The sequence below is a fragment of the Protopterus annectens genome, chromosome 7.part0, assembly GCF_019279795.1.
Source record: "Protopterus annectens isolate FY-2018-M chromosome 7.part0, PAN1.0, whole genome shotgun sequence".
Classification (NCBI taxonomy): domain Eukaryota; kingdom Metazoa; phylum Chordata; order Ceratodontiformes; family Protopteridae; genus Protopterus; species Protopterus annectens.
This window is the reverse complement of record NC_056739.1, coordinates 414634035-414660223: the sequence shown is the minus strand read 5'-3', so window position 1 is coordinate 414660223 and position 26189 is coordinate 414634035. Positions and strand designations below refer to the sequence as shown.

The 26189-nt window shown below is 42.6% G+C and overlaps 1 protein-coding gene across 2 annotated transcripts in view; it reads right to left on the bottom strand.

Annotated features, from left to right (window-relative positions):
- PLOD3 (procollagen-lysine,2-oxoglutarate 5-dioxygenase 3) overlaps nucleotides 1-26189 on the bottom strand; it is a gene marked incomplete at its 3' end in the record, with an annotated part of 993531 nt that overhangs the window by 615797 nt on the left and 351545 nt on the right. For both annotated transcript variants that reach the window (XM_044076999.1, XM_044077000.1), the window contains 1 exon segment: nucleotides 20197-20260. In XM_044076999.1, coding sequence (XP_043932934.1) covers nucleotides 20197-20260 — 64 coding nt within the window.

Genomic DNA, 26189 nt, shown 5'->3' with positions numbered 1-26189 from the left:
GAGGACCAAGAACCACAGGGGTACTTCTCAAAGTGAAACAAAGAGCTCATGAGGACAGCAAAGAGGAAGCAGGGACATCGCTTACAAATTGTTCTTTGCACAAAAACCTCCTGATCAGGAACTGGGCATATGCAAACAATCCTTCAAAGCCTTATTGGAAGCAGCAGTAGCAGCTCTTCACATTGTCCTTTCACAGCTCCATGTCATCTATAAACCTATAAAGGGGATCTTGACCCTGTCTGCAAGGGAATAAAACACCTGGGTGAAGCTGAAGCTGCAAAATAAGTAGTCTGCAAACTGGGGACAGAAATGAATCAGGTTATCAAAGTTGTAGAACCCAAAATACCCCAATACATCAAAAAAAATCATGAATGACCTACATTATAGCTGCACTGGCAAGCACCAAACACAACACACATTTCATCAGTGGGAGAAGAAAAAGTGCATAAGAAGCTAGGCCTGATCAAAAATATCAGAATTTTGGTTTACACAGAGACCAAATGCAGAAAGGCAAAGGATTAAAGAGGTAAAAGTCCTGGAAAGTGGCAGTAAGCACAGCAATGACGGAACCATACAGGCACCCATTTCAGGTGTGAAAATGAGAACAAAAAAGGCTGCAGAAGCAAATGAAAGAGGAAACCAGTATGACGCATTGTACAGATGAAAGCATATACAAGCAATGTGAAAAATAGAAGAATGATGCAAAGATAGTTAGTTCATGCACAGAAAAAAAAACATCAACATGTTTAAATAGCATTGAAGATATAATGGGGGAAAATACTTGCAGGTAGTTATAAAAAGGAGGAAAAACGTTTATTTAATTATACAGGAAATAAAAGGTAGGTTGGGAAATGGGGACATTGGCTTTGGAAGGGCAGAAAAAAGCAGAACAACAAACTAGCAAGAATGTTAAATGAATATTACCAAGGAAAAGAAGACCTGATTATTAGCAAGCAATGACAAGACAAAAGAAGGGACAGTTACACAGATGAGGTCTAAAGGAAAAGGGTCAGACTTTAGGGATATTAAGGGAAGATAAAATAAAAAGGATAGATCAGATCACACAAAGCAACTTACAATTTGTTTCTATGGATGGTAGTTGAAATCCTTATGGACAGAACAAGGAGCACTACACATACAGGAGACAATACAGTATCCAGTCACTTAAGGACACACCAAAAACGTATGCTACAAAAGGGATAAATCCTGGAAAACATACCACCAACATAAGCAGCCAGAAACTCTCCTTATATATAAAAAAACTTTGCAACCTTGTTAAAAAATTAGAAGTTATGTACTTACCATAAAGTTCCATCTGAGTAGGTAAACTTCATTTGTCAGCAACCTATGGGTTATCGGATCCACACCGGATCCGAGCCGGCAGCTTCCAACAGCTACAATCCGAGCTCCAAGCTCCTCCCCCTTACACATAATCCCCTGCTATCCCTTTCTGACCTCAGATCGAGTTTGCTTATCCATAAACCATACGATACCAATAACCACCTCCCTACTCTAACCTGGAAACTATCCGCTATGACAGCAGGAGTCCTTTGAATATCAATATAGGTCAGAGGACGGAGGGAGGGACGGTTGCTGACAAATGAAGTTTACCTACTCAGATGGAACGTTATGGTAAGTACATAACTTCTAAATCTGAAGTAGTTAACTTCATTTGTCCATCAACCTATGGGACAGAGTCCTCAGCTACCTGATTCTTGGGAGGTCCTCATGGAAGGATGTTCTGGAGCACCGCAGAGCCAAAGGATGCTCTCCCTGTGGAAACAATATCCAACTTGTAATGATTTATAAATGTATGAGATGAAGCCCAAGTGGCTGCTGAACAAATGTCATCCAACGACACCCTAGATCGAAAAGCTGCAGAGGTAGACATCGATCGAGTAGAATGGGCAAGAACTCCTTGAGGTGAGGGCCGGCCCGAACTCTCATATGCCAAAAGAATACATTGGGAAATCCATCTGGACAATGTGACTTTTGATACAGGTTTTCCCAAAGAGGACTTAGCAAAGGATACAAAAAGCTGGTCTGATTTCCTGTGATCAGCTGTCCTCTGCAAATAGAATCTTAGTTGCCTATGTACGTCTAGAGAGTGCAACTTATATTCACCTTTGTTCTGATAATTTGGGAAGAAGATTGGTAAATTAATAGATTGGTTGATATTAGACTCCGATGCAATTTTGGGCAGGAAAGGAGGGGTTCCTCTGAGAAGCTCCGAGACCCTTCTGGCCGAAGTTATGGCAACAACAAAAACCGTCTTTCAAGATAAGTATTTCAGATCCACCGAAGTTGCAGGCTCAAAGGGAGGAACTGTTAGAGACTGAAGTACAAGAGTTAAATCCCAGGGAGGGACTGCATCTTTTACCAGAGGTCTTAGAAGGAAAGTGCCTTTTAGGAAGCTCTTACATAATTTGGACGAAGTCAAAGGGCCGAGATCACTGCCAACATGATAATGAGAGATTGTGGCCAACTGGACTTTGACCATAGAAGAGCTAGCACCTTGGTCGAATAACCCTGACAGAAAATCTAGTACTGCTGGCAACGGAGCTGTAAAGGGATCTAAGTTCTGATGCTCCGCCCAAATAGAGAAGCGCTTCCATTTACTATTATAGATTCTTCTAGTAGATGGCTTGTGAGCGGCTACTAGAATAGCCTTGACAGGGGACGAGATACCGGGAGTCCTAGCTATCACTGGAACTGGATCAACCAAGCTGTGAGCTTGAGGTTGTCCAGATTCGGGGTTGACAGGCCTGATGGGTGAAAGATCAGATCCGGGATGGGATCTAGAATCCATGGGGGATTCACTAGATGAGACCATAGATATGGGAACCAAGCTTGACGAGGCCAGAATGGGGCAATGAGGATTATTCTGCTCCCCAACCGTCTGGCTTTCCGTAAAAACTTTAGCATCAGGGGCAGAGGAGGGTAAGCATAAAGTAGACCGGGTGGCCAAACATGCACCAGAGCATCTTTGGGGGATTCCCCGGGTGGGGGAATTAGAGCGAAGTAATCGCTGCACTTTGCGTCTCCGGTTCGATCCTCGGCTGGGGTGCCTTCTGTGCGGAGTTTGCATGTCCTCCCTGTGGTCGCGTGGGTTTTCTCCGGGTGCTCCGGTTTCCTCCCACATCCCAAAGACATGCAGTAGGTGGATTGGACACTCTAAATTGGCCCTAGGTGTGAGTGTGTGTGTGCCTTCTATGGAAGGTTGGGCGCCGGGCTGGCAACTCGACACTGTAAAACTTCACTGCCAATCCTGTGTGCGGACAGATGATCCGCTGTGGCGACCCCTAACCGGAAAAAGCCGAAAGGAGAAGAAGAAGAATCGCTGCACTTTGCGTCCAAAGGAGAGGTGAAAAGATCGCAATGAGGGTGACCCCATTTGGAGAAGATTTGCTTTGCTACTTTTGGATTCAGAGACCACTTGTACGGTGACTGGATGGATCGACTCAGTCTGTCTGCCAAAATGTTGGACCGTCCCAGAATGTGCGTCGCTATGAGAAAGCGGTTGGTGGACATAGCCCATTCCCACACTCTCATGGCCTCCCGACAAAGTGGATAGGACCTGGTTCCCCCTTGTTTGTTGATATACCAGACGACAGACATGTTGTCTGTCTGGATCGCAATTGTCCCCAAGGGAAGAAGGCTTTGAAGTGCTTGCAACGCCAAAAGCACCACTCTCATCTCTAGGACACTGATATGCAATGAGGTCTCCGAATGGTTCCACATGCCTTGGACAGTCATGCCCAAGCAGTGCCCCCCCCCCACCCGAGGCGAGAGGCGTCCGTGGTCACCATGGCTAGAGGAAGGGACACAGAGAAGGGGTGCCCCTTCTGGAGGTCCGGGGACTGGAGCCATCATAAGAGGGCTTTCTTGCACACCCTGCTGAGAGGAACGGGAAAGCTCAGGGGATGTAGCAGCAAGGACCACTAGACTTGTAAGGTCCATTGAAGAACTCTCATGTTTAAGCGCTCCATGGGTTGTAGCTTGATATTTGCCGCCATCGAACCTAGTGCCCTCAGGACCAATTCTGCAGGGGGAGCTGGGGATTGCAGAAGGGCCAGTACATGGAGTTTCAGAGTGCGTAGCGGGTCCAGAGTCAAGAAGGCTAGAAGCTGGTTGGTGTTCAATCTGGCTCCGATGAAATCTAGGATTTGAGTTGGAAGAAGGGAAGATTTTCCTATGTTGATCGTGATCCCCAGCCGGGGAGCTAGATGGAGAAAATAATGCCTGGTGGGGGCGGTCAGGAGCCAGTCGTCCAGGTACGGAAAGAACTGAATTCCCTGGAGTCTCAGGTGGGCCGCTACAACAGTTAACACTTTGATGAACACCCTGGGGGCTGTGGTGAGACCAAAGGGAAGGACCCTAAATTGGTAATGGCTGGCTCCCAGCTGGAAGCGGAGAAACCTCCTGGATCGTCTGTCCATCAAAATGTGGTAGTACGCATCCTTGAGGTCTGTGGAGCACATCCAGTCGTTCTCCTGCAGAAGGGGGAGAATGGATTGAACAGTGACCATCCGGAACTTTTCTTTGGCTACTGACAGGTTCAGGAAGGACAGATCGAGGACTGGTCTTAGGTCCCCCGTCTTTTTTGGCACCAAGAAGAACCTGGAATAAAAGCCTGATCCGGACTGGTCTGGGGGGACGTGCTGGATTGCTCTTTTTTCTAGCAGCCGGAGTATTTCCTCGGCTGCCGCCTCCCTTTGATTGGGTGGGACATCGGGGGGGCTTCGGGGACTGAGAGGGGTATTGAGAAAAGGGATCTTGTAGCCTCTGGATATGATCTGAAGCACCCAGTGATCTGTTGTAATGGACTCCCAAGCTGCCTGGTGCCTCGAGAAACGCCCCCCCCGACTGCCTCCAGAGTGGAACAGTCGGGTAACCCCTCAATGTTGCTGCGTGGGCTGATCAGAGAAAGGTTCTCTGGACCCAAAGTTCTTCGGGCCCCCTCTGTCTCTAGGGCGGCGTCCACCCTGTACTCCTCTGCCTCTGAAGGATGAGGGGTCCGGAGCGATACGGGACTGTTGAGACTTCCAGAACCACATCTTCTTCTGTCCCTTTTGGTTCCTGGAGAAGGACCTCTGGGGAGCAGAGAAGCGGACTCCGACGGCAGACAACATCTTCCCGTCTTTTTCGCTCTGGACCACTGTGTCGCGTACGGTCTTGCCAAAAAGGGCAGAACCATCAAATGGGGCATTTGCGAACGACGCCTTAAAGGGTTCCACGAAATCACAATGACGGAGCCACACCTGTCGCCGTAGGACGACGCCCGCTCCGCTAGCTCTAGCGTCTCCTTCCGTGGCATGGGATAGTAGCCGCATAGAGGTATTGGAGATAGATTTGAGAATGGCCATTCGGGTAGAGTACACTTTCTTGTCCTCCGCCGACATGGACTCTGGGGGCGACCCAGCGTATTGTTTGATAAGATCCCGCTGGAGCCGTATCACGTGTGCCATATAATTCAGCAACCTCACAGAAAAGGTGGCTGAAGCGAACACCCGCTTCCCCAGATGGACCATCGTCTGAGACTCCTTGTCTGGAGGATGGACCGAGGAACTCTCCTGGGCCAGTTCCCTGTTGGTGGCGGCCGCCACCAACATGGTATCTACCGGGGCTCCCTTGCTCCAACATAACCTGTCCGAAGGGGTGCTGAGAATTTGTCTGGCCTCTTTGGAATGGGCTCCACAGTGTCCGGTTCCTTCCATGCCCTGGTAGTAATCAGGTCCACCAGGGGATCGGCGGGAGGGGACACCCAAAGGTAGACGGGCCTGCTTCAACCGCCTCCAGAAACACAGACTCGTCAGTGGAAGGTTTTGGGGCAGACCACCCCCTATGATCCGAAGCATCTCCATGATGTCTCCGAAGGAGACGTCTTCGGGGGGGGGGGGTGACCATGGGGAACCTTCCCCTTCCTCCAAGTCCGTGTCCTCTGTCAAGGACTCAGGGGAGTCCAAGTGCCTCCTCTTGCACTTGTGTTTGTGAGGGACCTCCTCGGGGGGGCTGTCCGAAGAGGCCTCACCAACCACATCCTGTTCCAGCAAGGGAACTATCTGGGACGTCTGAGCAGGCTGTCCCTGGGGCTGGGTGATGGAAGGTAGACCCATCTGAGAGGGAGTGCAGGATGGAGCCGTAGCTGAAGCCGGGGGACTGGAATCCCTCGACAAAACCCTCTCCATGACATTGAATGCCGAAGGAGAGCTGCTCTCCCTAGGATCCAAGAGAAGACCCTCTCTCGGATCCGACGTGTGGATAGGAGCCGGCGCCGATGCGGTCGGATCCGAAGAGCCAGTATGCTCCGACCGAGACAGATCAGAAGCCATACTGACACCTCCGGATCTGAAGCTCAGCTCTCGGCTCCGAAGAAAATGGAAACAACAAGGCCAGTGTAAAATAAGGTTCTGTATTTATTCTTCTCTCTAGCGCCTCGGCCACAGTAAGCCTTCAAGGAGTAACACAACACAGACAAAAGCATTTATATAGCATCAGCTATTAGCAACAATCAAACAATTAAATCATTCAAGTTAATTAAAATACAATTCAAACAAATTTAAAGTGCTTTTGAACAAATCAAATAACATTTCTCCAGCAACAATCTGTATTCAAACCCCTAAGAATTAAAGTTTCATACTTCAAAATAAAAATAGTTTCTATTTTTAACAGTGCATTATTAATCAAATTCTCACTTAGTTCACCTATAAAAACCTGTTCTAAAATAGTTGCTGTTAAATTATCACATTTACCATCATGACATTCATAAAAATGCTGAGCTAAGGGACTCTCTAATTTTTTTACCCTAATATCCCTCAGATGTTCTAATAGTCTCGCCTTAAACATTCTTTTCGTTTGGCCAATATAAAACTTATTACAGCCACATCTAATAGCATATATCACTCTCTCAGTTCTACAACTATACTGGCCATTAGATCTATACTCAATATTATTTATGTAAGGGAAACAATTAATTATATAAGGGCAAACACTACATTTCCCACATGATAACATCCCTCTACTCTTAATTTGATAGTGCAATTTTTCATCAGGTTTATGAAATCTAGTATGCACTATCATATCCTTCACATCTCTACCCCTCTTATAAGAGAACATTAACTTTTTTTCAACTAAACTCTTTAATTCAAGATAATTTTTTTAAAAATTCCAAAAATGTAAGATACATTTTTTAATATTCTCACTGCAAATATTATATGTAGAAACCATAAATATCTTATCTACTTCTTTATGATTCTTAATATCATTCCTACAGTTATTTATACATAATGGCCCCTTATTAAACCTATTATTAAAAATCTTATTGATATCCAAATCAATCAGGTTTCTATCATATTGTCTTTTTTCAAACATATTCCTAGTACATAATATTTCATTCATAAATGTATTATCATCATTACATAACAGAGAAATTCTTAAAAATTCTCCATATGGTAAGGCTTCAAGAGTGTGTTTAGGGTGACAACTGGTGCCCTTCAAAAATTCATTTGGTAAATCAAATTTTCTATGTATGCTAGTGATAACATGTTGTCCTGAAATACCCTGTAAGTTGATATCTAAAAAGGAAACAGTCGATCCACACTGCATACCATCAAAACATATATTGAACCTATTTAATTGAATATCCTGTATAAATTCATTCACTAAATGTTTGCCCCCTTCACATAAAAAAATCAAATCATCAATAAATCTAAAATAAAATTTAACATGATTTTTCACAAAACAATTAGTGTAAATACATTCTTTTTCAACTAATCCCATAAAAAATGTTAGCATACATAGGTGCAAAAGGCGCACCTATTGCTGTACCTTGGATCTGATGAAAAATTTGATTATCAAAATAAAAATAATTATTTTCTAAACAAAACTTCAATAAATCTAAAACATAATGTGTTAACGGAAAATCTCCCATTTGTTTATGTACTGCTTCAATTCCAAATACATGTTTGATATTGATATAGAGACTCTTGACATCTAGAGTCAGCCAATACATACTGTCCACCCAAGTAACATTTTTAATTTTACGAAGAAAATCAAATGAATCTTGTATGTAAGACGGGAGTTTCTGGGCTTCCTTTAACAATATTTGATGCAAAACAACTCCCAAATTATGTAGAAAGTATCTGCTAGCCGAAACTATAGGTCTACCCGGGGGATTTTTACTATCTATATGAATCTTGGGTAAGCAATAGAAATAAGCTGGACCAGAGTCATCCACACTTAATTTGTTCTTAACATCAGCTTCCAACCAATATCCTAGTCTCAAACCTCTCTGTATTAGACAGGTATACTTATTTTTAGCCTGTTTGACAAAATCTTCTGTAACTACACAATATACTGTGTCATCACTCAGTAAATCTAAGCACATTCTATAATATTGTGTATAATGCATAATTATAATTTTATTTCCTTTATCTGATGGTTTCACAATTAATTCCTTCTGTTTAGAAAAATTAACTAGTTCAGACCATTCCTTTTTAGATAAATTATAATTAACCTGTGTCAAATCTAAATTATTTATCAACAAATTAACTTCAAATTCAACCATCATATGAAAACTTTTTATACTTTCATGTGAAAAAGGGGGCATATAAGTACTCTTAGTATTTACTCTCGAAGTGTCTATAACACAATAGGCATTTAGGTCACTCTCACAGGATACAAAAATTTCATTAGAGTCCAAATCTGAAACATCATCATCAGTAGTATATGTTTCAATCAATGCAGTTGCCACACCAACATTCAAAGAAGGTAAACAGTGAAAATGATACCATAAATATAATTTGTGCACAAATCTAAACAATTCTATTTTAAATTCATATTTCTTAGGTAAAACAGTGGGTACAAATTTCAATCCATGCTTCAATACAGCATAAATACTATCATTTAACTGATATCCAGATAAATTAATCACAATATTAGATTCAGAACATAAATTAATACCATTTTGTCCTTTTGTTGTCATGCCACTGGTGTGGGGGCCCTCCTCTTTGCTGTTCCTGATCCGAAAAACTTCTCTTCTGTTGCCTACCATATGCCCTAGGTGGACGAAAATGCTCAGAAAAATAGAAGTCATCCACCGGTGATGGCAAAGGTGGGAAATCATGGTTCATTAAATTATCCACATCTTGTCGGACTGCTGGGCTCGCAGGCAGGTTAACATTATTACCAGTTCTATCTTTAAACCAGCCAACATCATTACGACGAGCTTTGGAACGTGAGCGCTGATTGGGTCCCCTGAGGTAGACAGCACCTTTTTCGAAATCACAGAGATCTCTCTGTATTTTATACATTTTCTGTTCAAGGACTCTCTTCTCTTGTATGTTTAGTTTGTCTCTAATATCATGAAGACAGGACTCAAATTTCGCCCTGTCTAAAGCAGACATTAAGTTAGAACAAACACTGTTAATATCTTTTTTTATGTTAGACAGTTTGATGGTATCTCTTTCAATCAGGATATTAAGCCATTCCCTTGAGCAGAGATGTGCCGCTTTTTCCCATCTCTGCTGAAAGACCTTATCAACTGCACAAGTCCCAATAAATGGCTCAGAAGGAAATTTAACAGCTCTCAACCCCCGCGGTATGATGTCAAGATCTAAGTATCTTTGCAGACTCGTGTAATTGTAAAAAGTCAACATTTCCTTATTCATTAAATTACTTAGTTTAGATATTAATGTCTTTACCTCTACCGGGTAATCCACGGAGCGTTTTCCAATATTGGCAAAAGGATTAGAAGCACGCTTATTCCTTGTTTCAGCTAAAAAACGCTCCCATAATGGTAAACCCGAAACATTCTCACCAACATTAGTATCAGAGCGATCAAATTCATGCTCTGAATTAAAGAAACCATCAATAGTCCGCTGAGAGGTACCTGCATTATCCTCTCTAAAAACCCTCGGAATGTTCAATGCTGGATCACTAGCCATGAAAAAATGGATAAAACAAACAACAGCAAGATAAAAAACCAAGTTGCTACACCACAAATAGAAACAACAAGGCCAGTGTAAAATAAGGTTCTGTATTTATTCTTCTCTCTAGCGCCTCGGCCACAGAAAGCCTTCAAGGAGTAACACATAACACGGACAAAAGCATTTGTATAGCATCAACTATTAGCAACAATCAAACAATTAAATCATTCAAGTTAATTAAAATACAAGTCAAACAAATTTAAAGTGTTTTTGAACAAATCAAATAACACTTCTCCAGCAACAATCTGTATTCAAACCGCTAGGAATTTTAAGTTTCATACTTCAAAATAAAAATAGTTTCTTTTTTTAGGAGTGCATTATTAATCAAATTCTCATTTAGTTCACCTATAAAAACCTGTACTAAAATAGTTGCTGTTAAACTATCACATTTACCATCATGACATTCATAAAACTGATGAGCTAAGGGACTCTCTAATTTTTTTACCCTAATATCCCTCAGATGTTCTAATAGTCTCACCTTAAACATTCTTTTCGTTTGGCCAATATAAAACTTATTACAGCCACATCTAATAGCATATATCACTCTCTCAGTTCTACAACTATACTGGCCATTAGATCTATACTCAATATTATTTATTCCGAAGAAAATGGACCTGACAGACTCGAAGGTGCCATCGGCGCCGAAGTACCCAATAATATCGGTGCCGACAGTCCCCCGGCTCCGACACTACCCGGCTCCAATGGCTCCAAACCCCGGTAGTGGGTCAGAGAAGGAGCAATCGGGGTGAAAAAGGGGGTTGAGCCCCCCCCTGGAGGGGGGGGGAGGCAAGAGCACTCCCATCTGCAGCTGGGCCTGGAGAAACCTACGCATCATATGGTCCAAGTCTGCATCGGACATACTCCGGGTAGACCTTGATGAGGCCACCGAGGTGGGCCGGGAGTGCTGCCTCGATGACCTCGAAAGCGACTGGGTCTCCTCCTCCTCCAGCCCCGGCGAAAAGCGAGGAGATCGGAGCCGGGAAGGAGAAGACTCGGAGGCCCTAGGAGGAGAAACTCTTTTGGCTGGCGGGGCCGATGCAGAAGCTTCGGCCCATCACTTGTGGTGCTTTTCCCGGCGTTTCTCCTTTCTGGCTTCCCTCTCCTCCCGGCCCAAGGTGGGAGGTTGAGTCCCAGCCAGGGGAAGAGAAATAGCAGGTGGCGCTGCCACAGCCGCGGCAGGTGCCATGGAGGGACCGGAGGACAAAGCCGGGTCTGGGGGCAGAAGTCCCGCCAGAATCAGCTTCAACCTCCGGTCCCTGCACAAATAGTGCAGCCGGTGGGAAGATGTTCAACCCCAAGGCATAAAACGCACTGAGTGTGGCCATCCGCTGGGGACAGCTTATGGCCACACTCGGTACATTTTGAAAAGAATGTTTTGGGTGCCTCCGCCATACCTACAAAAGAAACAACACACTCGCTAAGCCCCAAAACCACACACCCTAACGCATACACGAGGGGGAGGGAAACACTAAAAAGGATAACTAAACACTAGATAAAGAAAAACGTTAATGCTACTGGGGAACTATGCTAACTCACACACACACAAAAATTTGTTTAAACTAAGAAAAAAGGAGATTTTTTCTCACAAATCCACGCCTAGAAGCTCGATCAAGCTGCTGAGAGAACCGCGGCAAACTAGATCTGAGGTCAGGAAGGGATAGCAGGGGATTATGGGTAAGGGGAGGAGCTGGAGCTCGGATCTTAGCTGTTGGAAGCTGCTGGTTCGGATCCGATATGGATCCGATAACCCATAGGTTGATGGACAAATGAAGTTAACTACTTCAGATCATGTCATTAGAGATAAAAAGTCCTGTTATACTAAACTCCAGTCCAACCAATCAAACAACCCCAAACATTTCTGGAACTCAATTAATTCTCTTCTCAAACCAGGTACCAAAAATAACCCCTGCCCTGACTCAGGCAAATCTGACTCTGAAATAGCCTCCCTATTCAACTCCTTCTTTACCAACTCCATAGCAGAAATGACCAAGACCTTCCCTAACAACTACCCATCCTCCCAACCCATCCAATCTTCCATGCTTTCTACACAACCCTCTACCTCTAATCCCCCCCAATATTTGAACCTAAACCTATCTCTACCTCCCTCATAAAAAGATTACTCTCTAAATTAAAACCATGCTCCAATGCCCTTGACAATATTCCATCTTCCTTCCTAAAAATAGACGCAGACAGTACTGCTCTTCCCATCAGCATCTTAATCAACAGATCCATGCAGGAATGTTATGTGCCCAAACAATGGCAGACTGCCTTTATCCTACCTCTCCATAAGGGAGGCAAAAACAATAGCATCTCTAATTAACACCCTATAGCTATCCTCTCCCCAATCTCTAAAATCCTAGAGAAATGCATCCACCTACAGCTTATGCCATTCCTAGCCAAGCAACAACTAATTACTCCAACCCAACACAGTTAGCGACCTGGCCATAGTACTATCACTGCCCTGCTCTCATTCTTAGACACAGTAAATCTGGCCCGTGACTCTGATAAAATTGTCTCTACAGTTCTAGTTGATCTGTCCAAAGCCTTCAATACCATTTCCCACACCCACCTCTTAAACTACCTTTCTAGCCTCCATCTCTCCAAGAATTCTTTATCCTGGTTCACAAGCCTACGCTCTGACAGGTCTCAGGCTGTGAAATGTGGGAAAGGCACCTCTTCCTTCCTTCCAACCCCCACTGGGGTACCTCAGGGATCTATACTTGGTCCAATGCTGTTCAACATTTTTATTAATGACTTCAACAAAGCCATACCCAATACCAGAATTGTACAATATGCAGACGATTCAACTTTAATCTGATGCGCCCCCACCCTCCCTGAGCTACAAATAATAACCCAAACTGCCTTCTCCTCCACCGAACAATGGATGCTCCAAAACTACCTCTCACTAAATGCCAATAAATCCAAAATTCTGTTAATCTCTCCATCAAAAGCCTCCCCTCTTGATAAAAAGTCTTTTCCAAATTAATAGCCACAACAACGCTGCCTTAGAGGTTGTTCCTTTCGCTAAACTTCTTGGGGTAACTACTAATGAACACCTAAAATTCGACACTCACATCCAGCAAAACATTAAGAAAACTCATGTTAAACTTGGTAAACTATACAGAAACATCCACTTCCTTTCCCCTCTCACCAGACAAACCTTTGCCACTACCTATCTGCTCCCCTCACTCGTATATGGTGCTCCTCTCCTATCAAACCTATCTGCCTCTCTCTCCTCCAAACTGGAAGTCTGTTATAATAAGATTTCTAAATTTGCCACCAAAGCCAAATTCTCCTTCCATCATTGTACCGCCCTTTATTTGTTAAACTGGCTTGAACTCCCCAACCATCTAGACTATCTCCAAATTACTACAGCCCATAGACTAATTTTTCAACCTACTAAGTGCCCAGCCCTAACCAATATCCTCCAACCATACACCCCTCCAAGATCTCTAAGATCAACCCACCAAAACCTAATCACTGTCCATAAACCCAATCGTCCTGCTGGACAGTATCTGCTATCCTTTTCTTTAGATAAAAAATGGAATTCTTTGTCATCCTCTCTAAGGACTTGTGAAAGATTTAAAACCTTTAAAACTCTCCTACACTCCTACCTTTCTTCCAACTGGAAATGCAACTGTTCTCTCCCCACAAAGCCTTATGCTTTTCCCTCCCCATAAGCTTTTCTCTACCTCTGAGCTTATACCTAGCCTGACGTAATTGTAAAAGGTAAACTCACAACTGTACAATCCACAATGACCTCTACCACCTTCTACCCTATTTCTCTTCTCATTATTTTCCTGCTCATCTCAGTTGCCTCTGCCCCCCTACATTTTAGATACCTTATAATCAGGGAACTTATTCCTGTTCTTTAGCTTAAAATAAAATCTGTAACCATGATTTCTTCACTATAATTTTCCTGTACCTACCCTATATAATATCTTCCTAAATACTATGACACCACGAAACCAAAGAATTTATGTTGTTCTCTGACACAAAATGATATTTCAGTTGTGTTTCTCTTTACTTTGATTGTAACTGTGAACACACTGCGTAACACAAACATATTTAATTGTATTTCTTTACCTCATTTAATTTTGATTTTAACTGTGAATAACACTATGTAATACGGAGCTTTTCTCCCCAGGCCTCCACTGAAAATGGACTCCCTGAGCCCAGTGGACCTCCCTGATCATCAAACTGAAATAAATAAATAAATGTAAAAAAAAAATCTACTGCACACAAATTAATCTAATGAACTACGCTGTGTTAACAGTAACACAAATTTCTGAGTACCAAGCAGTGTAGCCTCCTTTCTGTTGAGAAGACAAAGTACCATGATATACTGCTTCTACGGCAGAGATGGACAAAAACTCTGTCTATGCCACAGAAGACCTGGGTTCATTTAACAAGACAGTGCTACCGGAAACAATTGGGGGTGTGAGGCTGAAGCCAGATTGCCTATCCTGGAGAACAGAGGTAGTCTGGTCTGCTGCAATGTTCACTTTTTCAATAAACCAGGAGTACAGCTTGAGGCATACAGACCGAGTCTTTTGCCTGGCTGTATTGAGCCGTGAGAAGCCATAGCCTTTTAGAGAGACATATTTAGTAACATGTACATCCTGTCCATAGCGGATGGCACAGCAGGGAATTTGCGTTACTGAGTGTGCACAACAGCCACCTGGGGGGTGGGGACTTAGGCCATCAGCAGAAAACCTTGATGGCTGCCTGAACAATAATCTCATCAACAGTTCTTACCCCAAAGGAGAATGATCACTGGCAGGAAGTAGGGATAAAAACAATGTAAAAAAATGTTGCTATAAGTACTGGCAAATTGACCTTTTTAGTTAAGAATCGCTGAGGTGTCTCAAGTTGTGTTATATGTTTAGACAAAATACATGCTAAAAGGTGCATCACATTAAATAATTATATTCAACAATGGGTCTGATAACATATGAGTAAAGAGGAATTAGGACTTCTATGGATCTAGTGAAGATGCCTTTGGAAATGAGATTTACGCTTATCCCCCCATTCCTCTGATTCCACAGTTCCTACATGAAAGCTCATCTGTTGAAATGCAAAATGATCCTCATAGCCCCTTTTTGGCCCGACAAGTTTGGTTCCCCTTCCTTTGGCCTCATCTGATATGCCCGCCGTGGGTTCTGGACCCTCTTCCAGACTTGACTGCTCACCCCCAAGGTTTGAACCACTCGAATCTGTCCAGTCTCAAGCTGGCAGCTTGGTTTCTCTACTTCCGTTAATTGCTAGGCAGGCTTATCTCACCTCACCTGTTCGAAATATTATCCTGGCCTCTCATAAACCATCCACCAAACGACTGTATCAAGACAAATGGAAAAGGTTCTCTCTCTGGTCAAAGGATAACATGCTAGATCCATATTCGGCTCCAGTCACAGCAGTTTTGCAATTCTTGTCTAAGTTTTTTTGAGGAGGGTGCCGCAGCCTCTACCATACGAGTACATCTGGCTGCAATTTCGAATTACCATAATGTGCTGGACGGTACACCTCTTATCTCACTATGTTTATGTAAAACCTTTCTCAAAGGAGTTTCACACAAAAGGTCCCCTGTCAGACAGCCTATAGAGCCATGGAACCTCACATTAGTTCCTACAGTCTTTGACTCAACCCCCTCTTTGAACCCGCAGCAAAGTGGGACCTGAAATTCTTGTCTTGGAAATCCTTGTTTTTGGTAGCCATTACGTCAGCCAGGTGGGTTTCAGAGCTACAGGCACTGTGCATCAAAAGACAATATTTGGTCTTTCACAAGGACATAGTATCACTCCGGATGAATCCATCTTTCCTCCCCAAGGTTGTTTCTGACTTCTCCATCAATCAGTCCATTGATCTACCAATGTTCTTTCCGAATTTTTCTAATAAAGGAGAGTACTGCCTACATTCCTTGGAGACAGCTGAGGTTTTATTTAGAAAGAACCAAAATTATGCATAATTCTGACCAGCTTTTCATTCCCTTTTCTGGACCTAGAATGGGAAATTCTATATCCAAGGTTACTTTATCGGAATGGCTAAGGGACTGTATACGCTTCTCTTACTTTTCCACAAAAGAACCTACGCCACTGGTTAAAGCCCATTCCACTAGATCTATGGCAACATCTGCAGCTTTCCACTCCAGGGCTTCTATGAATACATTTACACAGCAGCCACTTGGGCTAAACCCCACACTTTCATCAATCATTACAAATTGGATGTGGTCTCCAGAGGGAGTGCTGCCTTCGGCTCAATGGTGCTCAGGAACATTCTTATATACGCCCATGTGTCTCAAGGTAGATTGGGATTTTGTCCCATCAGTGATGAATGGAAAGAAGATTAACAACATCAGATAAAGAAGTTATGTTTTACCATGACATTCCATCTGTGTTGTTCATCTTCTTTCATTCATCACTTCCCACCCTTCTTCCCCCTCCAAAGGTTCCTGGGGGATACCTTGGGTCCAAGTGGTGTCTTAGGGCATTTGTGCAGAAAGGGCCTCTGCTTTCCTGGTCTATCACAGGCAAACTCAATCTGAGGTGGCAGGGAGAAGGTCATTGCAGGTGGTGGCCTGGCTCGAGAGTTTTTGGCTGGTGCGGGCTTGGTGGTGGGCCGGCTCGGTTCAGAGGGCTTGGGGCCAGACCCATCAATGATGAATGAAAGAGGATAAACAACACAGATGGAAAGTTATGGTAAGACATAACTTCTTTTTTTGTTAAGTTTCTGTTAGCCTGGGAACTGAAGGCAGGTGACAAAGACTGATGTCATCCAGGCTAACCCAGCAGTAATATGTGATATTAATTTAAGAACTCTCTCAGAGAGAGAGAGAGAGAGACAGAGACAGAGAGACAGGGCATTTTGTACCTTGTCTTGGACCTAGAAACATCCATTCAGCACATCTGCATTTGCCTTGCTCTGTAAGTAAGTTATTTAAGGCATAGTATCTCTTAGATGTAGACAGGAATATATTGAAGATTAGTTTAGATGTCTTCTGTATTTATTTGAGACTGTCCTGCAATGTTATTTTAAAGTATTTCCTGTGATTCTGAAATCTGCAGTTACTGTGTCGATTGAGTATTGTCTTGTTATTTTATTATTAAATATATTGAAACATGGCCTCAGGCTGAATACAAAAAAATGCATCATCATCCCCTTTGGGAAGAGAGATGGACCCACAAATTATCACATTAATAACAACGTTCTAAGCACGCAGTCAGCTGTGAGGGATTTGGGCACCCAGACTGATAGCAGCCTGACTTTTGACCACCGTGTTGCTTCCATTGTATGGAAGGCTTTTTACACGGCCCACCACATAGGTAAGGGTATCTCATCCAGGGACAAGGAAGTCATAACATCCCTATATTCTTCTCTTATAAGGCCCATTATTGAGTAAAACGCACCATTCGGCATGTACCTCACAAAGCACATGTGGCAGCTGGACAGACCACATTGGTTCCTCACCAGGATAATCCAGGGCCTCAAAAATCTACCATACACAGATAAGCTAAAAGTCCTATCTCTCTACTCTGTTTCATACAGACTCCCCCGATGTGACCTCTGTCTGAAATACAAGGCGATCTCAGACCCCACCTTGATGGGACTGCTGCATATTCGCAAGTCAAGCTCCACTCGAGTAACCCGCACACGTGGTCTCAACCTGGTATGTGACATCAACAGGACTTGCAGGCGGGACAGATTTGTATCCCAGAGACTCCCCCATCTATGGAATAGACTCCTTCTACATGTCAAACAGAGTACCTCTTTACCTCTTTTTAAACGCAATCTGGATAACTGGATGGGAAATAGAAAATACATCCTTGGGATTCCATCCGTGTCCCTGCTGGACAGGGGCATCGGGTGCTGATTTGTTTATGCATGAGCTAAACTCTTGGTTAGGCTTATAAGGACCTCAGGGCCAGTAGCCTAGTAACTTCCTATAATCCTATGAGACAAGTAAAAGGCTTTCTATACTACTGTGGAGGTATGACGGCCAAATGATAAAGAATTAACAACAGTGCCTAGATCCCTTACAACAGTGTCTGACTGGAGGGATACATCACTTCTATGGTAAATGGAGCTGTTTTGTTTATCAAAATGAACCACACTACATTTTTTATATTTAATTAGAGACCACTGCCCTTGCAGCAGTTATTAACATAGTCTAACCCATGCTGGAGCAATTGTGATTCAGTTAAAGATCTTATAACAAAAAATAATTTACAGTTTTCTGCAAACTTATTTAACCATAAGCCAGGAGTACTGGCCTTAAAGTCCAAGAAAGAGATGCTAAATAGGAGTGGGCTCAAAACTGAGCCCTGTGGTACATGACTGGTAACTTTTTTTATTTTCAGAAATGGCATCTGCAACTGTAACCACATGGGTTCTGTCAGACAACCAGTTAGTTATCCACTGCACAATATCAGAATTTATACTGAGATTTATAAGTCTCTCAAAAATAACTGCATGGGGAATAATGGCAAATGTCTTGCCAAGATTTAGATATGCGATATGCACTGCATAACCACTATCCATTGTTTTTCTTATTTTTCCAATTAAATTAATGAGGTTAAAAAGGCAGGACCTTCCTTTGACATAGCCAAACTGATGAGGGTCTAGGGTTGTCAGATTTTCAACGTCCAGATTAATAAGATCTGAAATAATGCATCCCACAGCTTCATATATGAGGCTAGTGAGACTAATTTGTCTATAGCTACCAGGGTCTGTAGTTGGGCCACTTTTGTGCAATGGTATTACAATGGCTGTTTTCCAGACTTCAGGAATGTAACCAGTGGACAGGCGTGCATCAAAGAGGTTAAGTAAGGAGTTCAGAAAGACCATATTTGGCACTGATAATTAGGCAACCCAGTATGTTATCAGGACCCGTTGAAGAAGTATTCCTATTTTTTTGAGAGAACTTCTTCTATAGTAATTAAAGTGTGGCATTACTTCATGGTACCAATCCCCTTATTTAAAAGGAACATTCAAGACATGATAAATAAAGGATTAATATAGAGGATTATGATTGGTTCACAAAGCTCGAGTGTGTATCTTGTCATCTATGCCGAGAACACATAACTTAGGGTTATAATTGGAGATCCGATTATAATTCTTTGTAGTGCATGAGCTTTATCTACTCCATGTACTACTAGTTACAGTAAAAAAAAGAAGGAAAAAAAAAGCTAAGTGTTTTGCCAACTTTCAAAGCCATAAAGCACTTGCCACTTAGCAAGAGCTATCAGAAAGGCCGTGTGACTTACAGTCCTCACACACCTTGCCATGCAGGTAAACTGTCTAAACTTTCTCAGAATGTCAAGATTTTTGACTCATTTGTTTGGTCTATTCCTCATAAAGTCTGTGGTTTTCAGAGAAATAATGGAGGACTGAAGACACTAAATAATGACATATATTTAGGTTTCAGACTTCATATCCATCAGAAAATGCAGGTGAACATACATCCTGTTGTTTTAGTAAGTTTCTCAGTTTATAAGAGGAAGGGAAATCTTACTGGCATGGACACCAGGCAGAAGCACATCTTTTATTCTGATGATGTCATTTACTGATCTGTATTGGCTTGATATGACTGCCTAGCGCAGGACCAGACCTTAACAACTTCGGTAGGGCATGCTTAACATTGTTAAGGTCAGGTCTTGTGCCACTTTAGTGCTTAACAGATTTGTCTTGTTCTGAATATTGGAGAGTAATCACTGTGCTCCATGCACTACAAAAGTTTTATAAAGGCCTAATATACACTAACAATCAACCCCTTGACTAATGGAATTAGTTTCTCCAGAAAAACTCCTTTGATCCCCTAGGAAACATTTTGGACTGCCCTCATGTGCCATAGTGCATTTTCTTCCACAACTTTCAGCAATTTGTACAAAAACCGACTTCACAGAGAACAATTACTGTTTATAGTCTACAAAGGAAAAATGTTGCTTCATGCTGAAGTGCATCAAAAACATGACATTCTCTAAAATTCTACCTAAAAGCAAAAGGCATTTCAGTTTTTTTCTATTTTCACTGTATGTGATGTATGACTTTGTAATATACAATGACATACATCTATCAGGTGGTAAAGAGAAATATTCAGGCAAGACGTAGTGCAAGAAAACAGCCCAGGTGTAGGGGCTGTATATTAAATATATTTTAGAACAAAAAAACTTCACAATATGAAACTTCTTTAAATAACGTGATACTTCAAACTTACCTAGAGCACCATTCAAATTCTGGAAGATTCTGGATTTGTGATCTAGAGTAATATCAAGGTTCTCCTAGGAAAGAGCCAATAGGTAAGTTAGCAGAAATGACAAAAACAAACATTAGTGAAAAGCATACATCAATGTTAAAACTTTTTTTGTGTGTGAAATACTTAGCGTAGAATAATTTGCAGTTGTTTTCTTGCGAGAACACATACATAGTTCAACATGTGACATTCAAAAAGGTTATAAAACAAAATTATATTAAAAAAAAACAATATGCAAACAAACCAATCTAAAAAGAGTAGCGACCCATTCCTCATGTCCAACTGCTCCTCTCAATCCTCAGCATGCCTGCTCTTTCCTGGCTTTTTTGCTGATTTAAATTCTGCCATTTATTCCAGACCGCCTACTCCACACTTTCTCTGCTGATTTAAATCTTGACATTCTTCCAGTCTGCCTGCTCCAAGAACCACCAGCACTTTTTGTAAAAATGTAATTAAAAGTTAGTCTCATCTTTCACCTTGCAAATGAGGGAGATACTCCGTCGTCACCCCCTTTCTGACTGACTCACATTTCTGCCACCAGTCCCCTAACAATACCAGAAAGCCATATCAATAGATATGCTTGGATCACACTCCATCTCCTTTAACTCCTTAGTCATCTCAGTAAACCTATTTTACACATTCTCCACAAGCATGAAATCATATACTCAAAGCTACTTACCAGAACTGTGTAAACTACCTCAAATTATAGCCTGAGTACATCTTATACACTGGAAGAATGACATCCTGTCTCCCCTACAGCCCAGCATCCTACTGACTTGATTTTAAGCAATAAAGGTAGACACCTGGGGCACTGCAGTAAAAAAAAAATCACCCAAAGGTTTTCTGAGAACTGACACCACAGACAGATAGCCCCCTCACCCCTGGAAGGTAGGTTATTTCACTGTAACACCCACCCCAGGAGGGCACTGCTGCCCTTAGAAACTGGTTAATGGTAAAGCTGTGGTTACATTTTTTGTTATAAAATATATCTGAAAAAAGTTCCCACATCAGGGCTGTTTTCTTGCCCCACTGGTTTGTTGCAGAAGCCTGACCCCACTGATCATATCTGCAAACCTGCTAAACGTTTTCACAGTTACCCTTTCTTCTATTTTTTATTTAATATAATTACAGGCATTTTTAGCACCGTGGTACAATCAAGGCACTAGGTACGTAAACAGCGCACACATATTTTATGCAGAAAAGAGTCAGGAGTATTGGATGTGTTGTGAGTTAGTGGTATATGGAAGTGTGTTTTCTGTGTGGTAACATAGCATCTTGCAACTGTACATACTAATCTTTAAAACGTTACAGCTGTTGTAATCTGTTTGTTTGCAATGACACAGCTCTGTTTTTTTTGCCACTGATTTTAGCTGCTCTCCTGGTCCACTGAAATTCAGTCGTGCTGTGACATAATGCTAGATTTGTAAGTTGTATTACTCAATGCAATCATGGTTGTGATAGGGTTTAATGCTGAGTGGTTCTTCTCTGTTTACGCCTTAGCCTGTAGAGTAGGAATTTAATGTAAACCCACATACACCCCATTCAAGATTCAAATGAGATACAAAATTTGGGTTTCAGTTACAAAGTTAAAAAAAAACAACACTAGTAGTAGATTTGCCATTTAAGTTATTGTAGCATTTTTAGTTATATTATGAGAAGATAATGAACAGCTTGTTTTAGCAGCACTGAAAAATATGTAATTGTAATAAAACATTTTTGCTTCTCTGCTCAGGGAGTTAATACATCAAGTAAGAGCTTTCTTTCTCTCTCTCTCTCTCTCTCTCTCCCTCTTTTGTTTTTTTAACAGCCACTCCCTGTAAAATCAATTCACCCTTTGGAATACTCACTGTCTGTTGTTTTTTTTTTTTTTATCTTTTTCAGCCTGTCTTCTAATTCTCTATTTTACTGTCCTCCTCTTTTCTAGATCCAATTTCCTCTAGGACATGCTTTCTCCAGGACCACTTTCAAAATATAACAATGTCTACATTTTCTTATTAAATCCATACTGCTATCTACAAAGAATTTTATAATTAGACATCAATGGTACACTGCTCTAAGGGCAACACAGGTTTTATGACAAAAGAATAACGTTAAACAACCCTAATACAGTTAAAGTTTCAACACTCCTCTATTTCCAGTCAAACATAAAAGGTAAAAGGTAGTTCTATTTCAGTATAAAATCTTTGCAGATAAAAATTATAGTTTCTTGGCCCACCAGCCTTCAAACAGATTAAAATGTTTCCCTTCACGTAGGATTTTGTGTTCATTTATTACATTAGTTAAAAACAATCTCCATTTAAGCAGTCTAAAATATTTCATCAAATAATGCTTAAATATAAGGGATCACATATAAGAATGAAAAAGAAGTTATGTACCTACCATAACGTTCCAATTTAGTTGTCTTCATCTCGCCTTCCTTCTTGCTGTTTGGGTTCGGAGCCGATCCTCGGCTCCGACTCGGCCATCTTCAATAGCTAGAGAGCTGTTTACTGGCTCGAGGCTACTCCTTATCCCATGATGCCTAGCGAAAGCTATCCAGATCTCATTTGTAATAGCTAATCCCAGACATAAGTTGAGAAAACCAGTTATCTAAAAATTGGTTGTTCAATACATCTAATTATAGAATAGGTTACGAAAAACTTGGCCAGAAGAACAATAAGGAAAAAAATACTCGGCCAGTGAAAACAAGAACTCCTCTCAGTCCACTAGGACGGGGGAAGGAGGCAGGAACGCAAGAAGGAAGGCGAGATGAAGACAACTAACATGGAACGTTATGGCAGGTACATAACTTCTTTATGTTAAGTTGTCTATCTCGCCTTCATTCTTGCTGTTTGGGACAGCGTCCCTAGCACCTAACATCCTGGGTGGCTCATTGGAACAGACTCTTCAGAACAGTGGAACCAAAGTCAGCTCTGCTCTGGGAGACCATATCCACCTTGTAATGAGAGATAAAGGTATGAGGGTTTGCCCACGTGGCAGCTGCACAGATTGAATCTATGGGCAACCTAGACTGAAAAGCTATGGAGGCAGCTAATGCCCTGGTAGAATGACCTTTTGGTTTAGCTGGTAACTCTTTATTCCATAACTGGTAAATAAAGGTAATAGTATTAGATAACCATCTGGATAAGGTCACCTTGGAAACTGGGAGGCCTTGTTTGTTGAAGGCATAGGAGAGAAATAACTGGTCTGACTTCCTTAGTTCTTTAGTTCTATGAAGGTAAAAATGCAATTGTCTATGAACATTCAGTTGGTGGAGCTTGTATTCTGTCTTGTTGCTGTGATTGGGAAAGAACAGTGGGAGATCTGTGGGTTGATTTAAACTGTTCTCTGAGCAGACTTTAGGAAGAAAGGATGGATTGGTCCACCGAGAAACTATGTCCTTGTGAAACACCAGGTAAGGAGGATGAACACATAGTGCTTGAAGTTCTGAGACATGCCTAGCTGAAGTGATAGCAACCAGAAAATGTGTCTTCCAAGACAGAAACTTAAAGGAACATGATGCTGCCGGTTCAAAAGGAGGCAAACTTAAGGAAGTTAAGACTAAATTAAGATCCCAAGGAGGAGAGGGATCACTCACTGGAGGTCTAAGAAGAGATGTTCCTCTCAAAAAAGCCTTACAGAGCTTATGAGACATGATGTTAGAATTCAACACTCCACCGCTAATTGTACTCTAATAGTAGCGGAAGGGGCACCGGACTGAAAACGTTGTGCTAGAAATTCAAGAATTTCATGGACTGAGGCTGAGAAAGGATCCACATTTCTAGACTCTGCCCAGTAAGAAAAAAGTTTCCATTTACTAGCATATGTTTTTCTCGTAGTAGACTTACGTGAGGAAACGATAATATCACGGACTGCTGGGGAGATACCGGGAAACCTGGCTAAGGTTGGAATTGGAATAACCAAGCTGTAAGATGGAGTGTTTGGAGAGATTGATGCAACCTGCCTGACTGATGAATCAGAAGATCTGGAATCGGGTCCAGAATCCAGGGCTGATCGACAAGGTAGGAGTGCAGGAATGGAAACCATATCTGTCGAGGCCAATAAGGGGCAATGAGGATCATTTTGGGCAATGAGGATCATTTTGCAATCCAACGATTTTGATTTCTGTATGAGTCTTGGTATTAGGGGAAAAGGGGGGGGGAGCATAAAGGAGTCCCTGAGGCCAATCGTGGACTAGAGCATCTCTGGGTATGTGACCTGGAAGTGGAAGAAGGGAGAAGTAGTTGCTGCATTTGCTGTTGAGAGGGGTGGCAAACAGATCGCAGCAAGGCTGTCCCCATTTGCGGAAGATAAGATCCGCAACTTCCTGATTCAGAGACCACTCGTGAAGCATTAGGATAGCTCTGCTGAGCCTGTCCGCTATGACGTTGGATTTCCCAGGGATGTGCATCGCAATCAGAAAACGTTGGGAGGAAATCGCCCATTGCCACAGTCTGAGTGCCTCTCGACACAGGGGGTAGGACCTGGTTCCACCCTGTTTGTTGATGTACCACACCACTGACATGTTGTCTGTTTGAATTGCAATGGTCCCAGAAGGAAGAGAGTCTTGAAGGGCTTGCAACACCAGAAGCGCGGCTCTTATTTATAGGACACTGATGTGCAGATGGTACTCGTGAGGTTGCCAAGTGCCTTGGACTGTCCTGCCCAGATAATGCCTCCCTCACCCTATCAGGGAGGCATCTGTGGGCACTGTGGCTACCGGTGGAGGCTGTATGAAAGGTCTGCCCTGAGACACTAGTGGGGAGTCCATCCACCAAGACAGGTGCCTTTTGCATGCTTCTGTAATCAAGATCATGTGAGACATGGGAAGCTCTTGAAAGGACCTAATGAAAGAACTCTAATGTGGAAACACGCTAATGGAACTAGAAGAATGGCAGCTGCCAGCTTGAAGGACATATCTGACTTGAATCCTTTTGCTCTGCATTAGGATTAACACTTGTTGACGAATTGTGGAAACTCTTTCCAGTGGTAATCTTGCAAACATTTCCCTTGTGTTTAATTCTGCTCATATGTAAGTGACAGACTGACAGGGCAACAAGGCAGATTTTTCGAAATTTACTGTGATGCCTAGTTGAGTGCATGATGTGACTATATAATCCCGTGCTTGTAAGAGTTGATGTCTGGTGGTAGCAGTGAGGAGCCAGTCGTCTAGATATGGAAACTCCTGGAATCCTTAATGCCTCAGGTGAGCCGTGACTACTGCCATACACTTGGTGAACACCCTGGGGGCTGAGGTGAGACCAAAGGGAAGAGCTCTGAACTGGTAATGACTGGCCCCTACCCGGAAGCGGAGAAATGCCCTGGAGCGTCTGTCCATCTTAATATGGTAGTATGCGTCCTGAAGATCTATCGAGCACATCCAATTGTCCTGACCCAGAAAGGGTAGAATGGACTAGCATGACCATCCGAAACTTTTCTCTTTGTACAGTTTGCTTAGTCTGCTGAGATCCAGAATCAGTCTCCAGTCCCCTGTCTTTTTTTGGTACCAAAAATAATCTTGAGTAAGTTCCGGATCCGAGCTGGTCTGCGGGGACTTCCTGAATGGCTCTTTTTTCTAGCAGTTTTGAAACTTCTATGACTGCTTGCTCCCTTAGATTGGGTGGAACATCTGGAAGGGCCTTTTTTGACTGTAAGGGGGATTGATGGAAGGGAATTTTGTAACCTCCAGATATAATGCATAGTACCCATCTGTCTCTTTATTTTGCCAGGCTTTTGGATACAGTGAAAGTCTTCCCCCGACTGCCTCCAGAGGTGAGCAGCCGGGCAACCCTTCAGGGATGCTGGAAGGGCTTGCCAGAGAAGGATTCTCTGTCACCTGGTTCTGCGGACCCCCTCTGCCACGAGGGCGGCATCTGTTATTGCTTCCCCCTCTGCCTCTGGTGGAAAAATCACCACGTGTGTCAGGCAAGGATCGCTGGGATTTCCAGAACCACATCTTCCCACTCTTCTGACCCTTG